A 10,758-nucleotide genomic window follows, 5' to 3' on the forward strand; every position below is an offset into this window, starting at 1 on the left:
CATATACATAAGAGCAGTGTACTACTCCCCCTATCAGAGGCTATATACATAAGAGCAGTGTACTACTCCCCCTATCAGAGGCTATATAGATAAGAGCAGTGTACTACTCCCCCTATCAGAGGCTATATACATAAGAGCAGTGTACTACTCCCCCTATCAGAGGACATATACATAAGAGCAGTGTACTACTCCCCTATCAGAGGCTATATACATAAGAGCAGTGTACTACTCCCCCTATCAGAGGCTATATACATTAGAGCAGTGTACTACTCCCCTATCAGAGGACATATACATAAGAGCAGTGTACTACTCCCCTATCAGAGGCTATATACATAAGAGCAGTGTACTACTCCCCTATCAGAGGACATATACATAAGAGCAGTGTACTACTCCCCTATCAGAGGCTATATACATAAGAGCAGTGTACTACTCCCCTATCAGAGGCTATATACATAAGAGCAGTGTACTACTCCCCTATCAGAGGACATATACATAAGAGCAGTGTACTACTCCCCTATCAGAGGACATATACATAAGAGCAGTGTACTACTCCCCTATCAGAGGACATATACATCAGAGGACACTGATCTCTCCTTTAAACCACATATCCAAACCCTTTCCACTTCCTGCCGCCTCCAACTCAAAAATATTTCACGGATCCGCACATTCCTAAACCAAGAATCTGCAAAAACCCTAGTCCATGCCCTCATCATCTCCCGCCTTGACTACTGTAACCTCCTGCTCTGTGGCCTCCCCTCTAACACTCTTGCACCCCTCCAATCTATTCTAAACTCTGCTGCCCGACTAATCCACCTGTCCCCCCGCTATTCCCCGGCCTCTCCCCTCTGTCAATCCCTGCACTGGCTCCCCATCACCCAGAGACTCCAGTACAAAAGCCTAACCATGACATATAAAGCCATCCACAACCTGTCTCCTCCATACATCTGTGACCTCGTCTCCCGGTACTTTCCTGCACGCAACCTCCGATCCTCACAAGATCTCCTTCTCTACTCCCCTATTATCTCCTCTTCCCACAATCGCATACAAGATTTCTCTCGTGCATCCCCCCTACTCTGGAATGCTCTACCACAACATATCAGACTCTCGCCTACCATCGAAACCTTCAAAAAGAACCTGAAGACCCACCTCTTCCGACAAGCCTACAACCTGCAGTAACCACCGATTGACCAAACCGCTGCACGGCCAGCTCTACCCTCACCTACTGTATCCTCACCCATCCCTTGTAGATTGTGAGCCCTCGCGGGCAGGGTCCTCTCTCCTCCTGTACCAGTTGTGACTTGTATTTTTCAAGATTATTGTACTTGTTTTATTATGTATACCCCTCCTCACATGTAAAGCGCCATGGAATAAATGGCGCTATAATAATAAATAATAATAATAATAATAATATACATAAGAGCAGTGTACTACTCCCCTATCAGAGGCTATATACATAAGAGCAGTGTACTACTCCCCTATCAGAGGCTATATACATAAGAGCAGTGTACTACTCCCCCTATCAGAGGACATATACATAAGAGCAGTGTACTACTCCCCTATCAGAGGACATATACATAAGAGCAGTGTACTACTCCCCTATCAGAGGACATATACATAAGAGCAGTGTACTACTCCCCCTATCAGAGGACATATACATAAGAGCAGTGTACTACTCCCCTATCAGAGGCTATATACATAAGAGCAGTGTACTACTCCCCTATCAGAGGCTATATACATAAGAGCAGTGTACTACTCCCCTATCAGAGGACATATACATAAGAGCAGTGTACTACTCCCCTATCAGAGGACATATACATAAGAGCAGTGTACTACTCCCCCTATCAGAGGACATATACATAAGAGCAGTGTACTACTCCCCTATCAGAGGCTATATACATAAGAGCAGTGTACTACTCCCCTATCAGAGGCTATATACATAAGAGCAGTGTACTACTCCCCTATCAGAGGACATATAGATAAGAGCAGTGTACTACTCCCCCTATCAGAGGACATATACATAAGAGCAGTGTACTACTCCCCTATCAGAGGACATATAGATAAGAGCAGTGTACTACTCCCCTATCAGAGGACATATACATAAGAGCAGTGTACTACTCCCCTATCAGAGGACATATAGATAAGAGCAGTGTACTATTCCCCTATCAGAGGACATATACATAAGAGCAGTGTACTACTCCCCTATCAGAGGCTATATACATAAGAGCAGTGTACTACTCCCCTATCAGAGGACATATACATAAGAGCAGTGTACTACTCCCCTATCAGAGGCTATATACATAAGAGCAGTGTACTACTCCCCTATCAGAGGCTATATACATAAGAGCAGTGTACTACTCCCCCTATCAGAGGACATATACATAAGAGCAGTGTACTACTCCCCTATCAGAGGACATATACATAAGAGCAGTGTACTACTCCCCTATCAGAGGACATATACATAAGAGCAGTGTACTACTCCCCCTATCAGAGGACATATACATAAGAGCAGTGTACTACTCCCCTATCAGAGGCTATATACATAAGAGCAGTGTACTACTCCCCTATCAGAGGCTATATACATAAGAGCAGTGTACTACTCCCCTATCAGAGGACATATACATAAGAGCAGTGTACTACTCCCCTATCAGAGGACATATACATAAGAGCAGTGTACTACTCCCCCTATCAGAGGACATATACATAAGAGCAGTGTACTACTCCCCTATCAGAGGCTATATACATAAGAGCAGTGTACTACTCCCCTATCAGAGGCTATATACATAAGAGCAGTGTACTACTCCCCTATCAGAGGACATATAGATAAGAGCAGTGTACTACTCCCCCTATCAGAGGACATATACATAAGAGCAGTGTACTACTCCCCTATCAGAGGACATATAGATAAGAGCAGTGTACTACTCCCCTATCAGAGGACATATACATAAGAGCAGTGTACTACTCCCCTATCAGAGGACATATAGATAAGAGCAGTGTACTACTCCCCTATCAGAGGACATATACATAAGAGCAGTGTACTACTCCCCGTATCAGAGGCTATATACATAAGAGCAGTGTACTACTCCCCTATCAGAGGACATATACATAAGAGCAGTGTACTACTCCCCTATCAGAGGACATATACATAAGAGCAGTGTACTACTCCCCCTATCAGAGGACATATACATAAGAGCAGTGTACTACTCCCCTATCAGAGGACATATACATAAGAGCAGTGTACTACTCCTCCTATCAGAGGCTATATACATAAGAGCAGTGTACTACTCCCCTATCAGAGGACATATACATAAGAGCAGTGTACTACTCCCCTATCAGAGGACATATACATAAGAGCAGTGTACTACTCCTCCTATCAGAGGACATATACATAGGAGCAGTGTACTACTCCCCCTATCAGAGGGCATATACATAAGAGCAGTGTACTACTCCCCTATCAGAGGACATATACATAAGAGCAATGTACTACTCCCCCTATCAGAGGCTATATACATAAGAGCAGTGTACTACTCCCCTATCAGAGGACATATACATAAGAGCAGTGTACTACTCCCCCTATCAGAGGACATATACATAAGAGCAGTGTACTACTCCCCCTATCAGAGGACATATACATAAGAGCAGTGTACTACTACTCCCACTATCAGAGGACATATACATAAGAGCAGTGTACTACTCCCCTATCAGAGGACATATACATAAGAGCAGTGTACTACTCCCCTATCAGAGGACATATACATAAGAGCAGTGTACTACTCCTCCTATCAGAGGACATATACATAGGAGCAGTGTACTACTCCCCCTATCAGAGGGCATATACATAAGAGCAGTGTACTACTCCCCCTATCAGAGGACATATACATAAGAGCAGTGTACTACTCCCCCTATCAGAGGACATATACATAAGAGCAGTGTACTACTACTCCCCCTATCAGAGGACATATACATAAGAGCAGTGTACTACTCCCCCTATCAGAGGGCATATACATAAGAGCAGTGTACTACTCCTCCTATCAGAGGACATATACATAAGAGCAGTGTACTACTCCCCCTATCAGAGGACATATACATAAGAGCAGTGTACTACTCCCCCTATCAGAGGACATATACATAAGAGCAGTGTACTACTCCCCCTATCAGAGGCTATATACATAAGAGCAGTGTACTACTCCCCCTATCAGAGGACATATACATAAGAGCAGTGTACTACTCCCCCTATCAGAGGGCATATACATAAGAGCAGTGTACTACTCCTCCTATCAGAGGACATATACATAAGAGCAGTGTACTACTCCCCCTATCAGAGGACATATACATAAGAGCAGTGTACTACTCCCCCTATCAGAGGACATATACATAAGAGCAGTGTACTACTCCCCCTATCAGAGGCTATATACATAAGAGCAGTGTACTACTCCCCCTATCAGAGGACATATACATAAGAGCAGTGTACTACTCCCCCTATCAGAGGCTATATACATAAGAGCAGTGTACTACTCCCCCTATCAGAGGCTATATAGATAAGAGCAGTGTACTACTCCCCCTATCAGAGGCTATATACATAAGAGCAGTGTACTACTCCCCCTATCAGAGGACATATACATAAGAGCAGTGTACTACTCCCCTATCAGAGGCTATATACATAAGAGCAGTGTACTACTCCCCCTATCAGAGGATATATACATAAGAGCAGTGTACTACTCCCCCTATCAGAGGACATATACATAAGAGCAGTGTACTACTCCCCTATCAGAGGCTATATACATAAGAGCAGTGTACTACTCCCCCTATCAGAGGACATATACATAAGAGCAGTGTACTACTCCCCTATCAGAGGCTATATACATAAGAGCAGTGTACTACTCCCCTATCAGAGGCTATATACATAAGAGCAGTGTACTACTCCCCCTATCAGAGGACATATACATAAGAGCAGTGTACTACTCCCCTATCAGAGGACATATACATAAGAGCAGTGTACTACTCCCCTATCAGAGGACATATACATAAGAGCAGTGTACTACTCCCCTATCAGAGGACATATACATAAGAGCAGTGTACTACTCCCCTATCAGAGGCTATATACATAAGAGCAGTGTACTACTCCCCTATCAGAGGACATATACATAAGAGCAGTGTACTACTCCCCTATCAGAGGACATATACATAAGAGCAGTGTACTACTCCCCCTATCAGAGGACATATACATAAGAGCAGTGTACTACTCCCCTATCAGAGGCTATATACATAAGAGCAGTGTACTACTCCCCTATCAGAGGCTATATACATAAGAGCAGTGTACTACTCCCCTATCAGAGGACATATAGATAAGAGCAGTGTACTACTCCCCCTATCAGAGGACATATACATAAGAACAGTGTACTACTCCCCTATCAGAGGACATATACATAAGAGCAGTGTACTACTCCTCCTATCAGAGGACATATACATAGGAGCAGTGTACTACTCCCCCTATCAGAGGGCATATACATAAGAGCAGTGTACTACTCCCCCTATCAGAGGACATATACATAAGAGCAGTGTACTACTCCCCCTATCAGAGGACATATACATAAGAGCAGTGTACTACTACTCCCCCTATCAGAGGACATATACATAAGAGCAGTGTACTACTCCCCCTATCAGAGGGCATATACATAAGAGCAGTGTACTACTCCTCCTATCAGAGGACATATACATAAGAGCAGTGTACTACTCCCCCTATCAGAGGACATATACATAAGAGCAGTGTACTACTCCCCCTATCAGAGGACATATACATAAGAGCAGTGTACTACTCCCCCTATCAGAGGCTATATACATAAGAGCAGTGTACTACTCCCCCTATCAGAGGACATATACATAAGAGCAGTGTACTACTCCCCCTATCAGAGGGCATATACATAAGAGCAGTGTACTACTCCTCCTATCAGAGGACATATACATAAGAGCAGTGTACTACTCCCCCTATCAGAGGACATATACATAAGAGCAGTGTACTACTCCCCCTATCAGAGGACATATACATAAGAGCAGTGTACTACTCCCCCTATCAGAGGCTATATACATAAGAGCAGTGTACTACTCCCCCTATCAGAGGACATATACATAAGAGCAGTGTACTACTCCCCCTATCAGAGGCTATATACATAAGAGCAGTGTACTACTCCCCCTATCAGAGGCTATATAGATAAGAGCAGTGTACTACTCCCCCTATCAGAGGCTATATACATAAGAGCAGTGTACTACTCCCCCTATCAGAGGACATATACATAAGAGCAGTGTACTACTCCCCTATCAGAGGCTATATACATAAGAGCAGTGTACTACTCCCCCTATCAGAGGCTATATACATTAGAGCAGTGTACTACTCCCCTATCAGAGGACATATACATAAGAGCAGTGTACTACTCCCCTATCAGAGGCTATATACATAAGAGCAGTGTACTACTCCCCTATCAGAGGACATATACATAAGAGCAGTGTACTACTCCCCTATCAGAGGCTATATACATAAGAGCAGTGTACTACTCCCCTATCAGAGGCTATATACATAAGAGCAGTGTACTACTCCCCCTATCAGAGGACATATACATAAGAGCAGTGTACTACTCCCCTATCAGAGGACATATACATAAGAGCAGTGTACTACTCCCCTATCAGAGGACATATACATAAGAGCAGTGTACTACTCCCCCTATCAGAGGACATATACATAAGAGCAGTGTACTACTCCCCTATCAGAGGCTATATACATAAGAGCAGTGTACTACTCCCCTATCAGAGGCTATATACATAAGAGCAGTGTACTACTCCCCTATCAGAGGACATATACATAAGAGCAGTGTACTACTCCCCTATCAGAGGACATATACATAAGAGCAGTGTACTACTCCCCCTATCAGAGGACATATACATAAGAGCAGTGTACTACTCCCCCTATCAGAGGACATATACATAAGAGCAGTGTACTACTCCCCTATCAGAGGCTATATACATAAGAGCAGTGTACTACTCCCCTATCAGAGGCTATATACATAAGAGCAGTGTACTACTCCCCTATCAGAGGCTATATACATAAGAGCAGTGTACTACTCCCCTATCAGAGGACATATACATAAGAGCAGTGTACTACTCCCCTATCAGAGGCTATATACATAAGAGCAGTGTACTACTCCCCCTATCAGAGGCTATATACATAAGAGCAGTGTACTACTCCCCTATCAGAGGACATATACATAAGAGCAGTGTACTACTCCCCCTATCAGAGGACATATACATAAGAGCAGTGTACTACTCCCCTATCAGAGGACATATACATAAGAGCAGTGTACTACTCCCCTATCAGAGGACATATACATAAGAGCAGTGTACTACTCCCCTATCAGAGGACATATACATAAGAGCAGTGTACTACTCCCCCTATCAGAGGACATATACATAAGAGCAGTGTACTACTCCCCTATCAGAGGCTATATACATAAGAGCAATGTACTACTCCCCCTATCAGAGGACATATACATAAGAGCAGTGTACTACTCCCCTATCAGAGGACATATACATAAGAGCAGTGTACTACTCCCCTATCAGAGGCTATATACATAAGAGCAGTGTACTACTCCTCCTATCAGAGGACATATACATAAGAGCAGTGTACTACTCCCCTATCAGAGGCTATATACATAAGAGCAATGTACTACTCCCCCTATCAGAGGACATATACATAAGAGCAGTGTACTACTCCCCCTATCAGAGGACATATACATAAGAGCAGTGTACTACTCCCCTATCAGAGGCTATATACATAAGAGCAGTGTACTACTCCTCCTATCAGAGGACATATACATAAGAGCAGTGTACTACTCCCCTATCAGAGGCTATATACATAAGAGCAGTGTACTACTCCCCTATCAGAGGCTATATACATAAGAGCAGTGTACTACTCCCCTATCAGAGGACATATACATAAGAGCAGTGTACTACTCCCCCTATCAGAGGACATATACATAAGAGCAGTGTACTACTCCCCTATCAGAGGACATATACATAAGAGCAGTGTACTACTCCCCTATCAGAGGACATATACATAAGAGCAGTGTACTACTCCCCTATCAGAGGACATATACATAAGAGCAGTGTACTACTCCCCCTATCAGAGGACATATACATAAGAGCAATGTACTACTCCCCTATCAGAGGCTATATACATAAGAGCAGTGTACTACTCCCCCTATCAGAGGCTATATACATAAGAGCAGTGTACTACTCCCCTATCAGAGGACATATACATAAGAGCAGTGTACTACTCCCCTATCAGAGGACATATACATAAGAGCAGTGTACTACTCCCCCTATCAGAGGACATATACATAAGAGCAGTGTACTACTCCCCTATCAGAGGCTATATACATAAGAGCAGTGTACTACTCCCCCTATCAGAGGACATATACATAAGAGCAGTGTACTACTCCCCTATCAGAGGCTATATACATAAGAGCAGTGTACTACTCCCCTATCAGAGGACATATACATAAGAGCAGTGTACTACTCCCCTATCAGAGGACATATACATAAGAGCAATGTACTACTCCCCCTATCAGAGGACATATACATAAGAGCAGTGTACTACTCCCCTATCAGAGGACATATACATAAGAGCAGTGTACTACTCCCCCTATCAGAGGACATATACATAAGAGCAGTGTACTACTCCCCCTATCAGAGGACATATACATAAGAGCAGTGTACTACTCCCCCTATCAGAGGACATATACATAAGAGCAGTGTACTACTCCCCCTATCAGAGGACATATACATAAGAGCAGTGTACTACTCCCCTATCAGAGGCTATATACATAAGAGCAGTGTACTACTACTCCCCTTATCTGAGTCACATTGTCCTCTACAGATAGTAATGGGGCTAAAAATACACCATGAGCTTTCTGTGCATTTTTCTGACTGGCACACTAAACAAGGGAGGGGGTGACATTGTGATTGTAGAGAACAGAAGAGTCTCAGCAGCAGGAAGGGTTAATTCTGGCAGTGCACCGGGGTCACCGCGCCGGCACAAGGTCAGTGCATGCATGGAGCCCGCCATCCCCGTCTGTCCGCTCCCGTGAGCGCCCACAGCAGGAGGCTGCACGGTCCCGCGCCCTCACATTCCGGTCCTGTTACCTGTGAGCCCGCATCCTGCGCCCTGTGCGTCCTCCCGCGGTCCCCGTGCTCTGCCATCGCTGCTCAGCAGATGCCGTCCTCCTCCTCCTCCTCAGCTGCAGGTGACGTCAGGGCACCAACCTGCAGGAGCACGTTAAAGGGACAGGCGGGTTGTTGTCATGGCCGGAGGCGCCACCCGGTGTAATAACGTGTCCCTGATAACAATGTCCTCTAGTCACAGCTATTAATGAGTCACTCATCCTATAGAGGCACGGTGCCCCCTCAGGGGTGCGGGGGTCTGCCAGGAGCGGCCGGAGTTACCTTGCCCGGTAAATGCCACCCAGCCAGCAGCAGGGGTGGAGCCTGGCAGTACAGGAAGAGAAACCGGCAGGAGCTGCTGCATTCAGTGCCCGGGCTCACCCATTACCCCTATACTGTCCTGGTGAGTGCCTGGCAGGTGTGGCACACAGCTGGCACTTTCACTGGTCACATGGCCATTTGCACTGTGGGTGGGATGTCAGTGTGCAGCGCAGGTGTTTGGTGCCCCTTATCCTGTGACCCATTAGCACCCCAGGTCACAGTCTTCCCCACCATTTGCGCTAATGACTCTGATCAGGTTTACCAAGCCTCATCTTATTGTGATCCGATTCTCTCGCATGTAAGAAGAGCGCAAGTGTGGAGACGATGGAGAACGTAATTCCTCCATCTTCTTCATTGTCTGTGGCCGGATAATATCTGAGTGCAGTCCGAGGTTTCACACACAACCATAGATCTGAATTCCACAGCCACTCACAGCATGCTGCAATGTTTTCCACAGATCGATCCGGTAGAACATATTCACAGATCTGCCCCATAGTACTACATTGGTCCGAATGCTATCCAGGAACGGACTGGGACTGAAATTCAGCCCTGGCATTTGAAATCGCACAGGCCCATGCTGTCCCCGTCCCCAAGCACCAGGTGGGATATATCACGAATATTACCCTGGAGGGAGGAAAGGAAGATTTACTACAAGACCGATATTTCTAATGATTCCCGTGGCTGCTGGGGTAAGTGACGGAGTCAGCGACTTTGTGCTCCATCACAACTCTTAACAGCATGGGAGTCTTGAGAACATCGATTCTTTTAACAACTTAGCAGACAAGGCGGCCCATGACCAGACAGGCCCTTCAGGCATTTGCCAGAATTGTCAGATGGCCAGTGGCGTATCTAGGGGGAAGGGGCAGCTGGGGCATGATTCCCGGGCGCAGCCAGCAGGGGGTGCAGTTGGGCCGCCTAATGTGGCGGTCCGCAGTGTCTCTCCTGGCGGCTGCATTCTGCCGCCCCCGGTCTGGGAGTCAGCTGTTCTCTGTGCCGACTTTTCATTTATATCTTTATCATTTCAATTAAACACAAGAACAAAATAGTCTGAATTAGAAATATTTAATTTTGAAATAAAAACTGGTGTAATGTGGAGATAGGAAGCAATAGACTAGAGTAATAGAAGATATTAAATAATAGCAGATAAATGAAAGGAGCAGAGTAATTTGGGTCAAAAGTATTGAGTCCCTCCAAAAAAAAAAAAGACTTTTAGTGGGTTTTCTCAAGCGA

At 45.1% G+C, this 10,758-nt stretch overlaps 1 protein-coding gene across 2 annotated transcripts in view; it reads right to left on the reverse strand.

The window, feature by feature from the left end:
• Positions 1-9,545, reverse strand: part of INPP5J (inositol polyphosphate-5-phosphatase J) — a 115,622-nt gene extending 106,077 nt beyond the window's left edge. Inside the window, exon 1 of one of the 2 annotated variants that reach the window (XM_069760236.1) lies at positions 9,190-9,545. In XM_069760236.1, coding sequence (XP_069616337.1) covers positions 9,190-9,246 — 57 coding nt within the window. In that variant the 5' untranslated portion in view covers positions 9,247-9,545. The remainder of the gene's footprint in view (positions 1-9,189) is intronic. The other variant, XM_069760238.1, reaches the window with a different exon arrangement.
• Between the last annotated feature and the right edge of the window lie 1,213 nt (positions 9,546-10,758).

The sequence above is a fragment of the Ranitomeya imitator genome, chromosome 1 (assembly GCF_032444005.1).
Source record: "Ranitomeya imitator isolate aRanImi1 chromosome 1, aRanImi1.pri, whole genome shotgun sequence".
Taxonomy (NCBI): domain Eukaryota; kingdom Metazoa; phylum Chordata; class Amphibia; order Anura; family Dendrobatidae; genus Ranitomeya; species Ranitomeya imitator.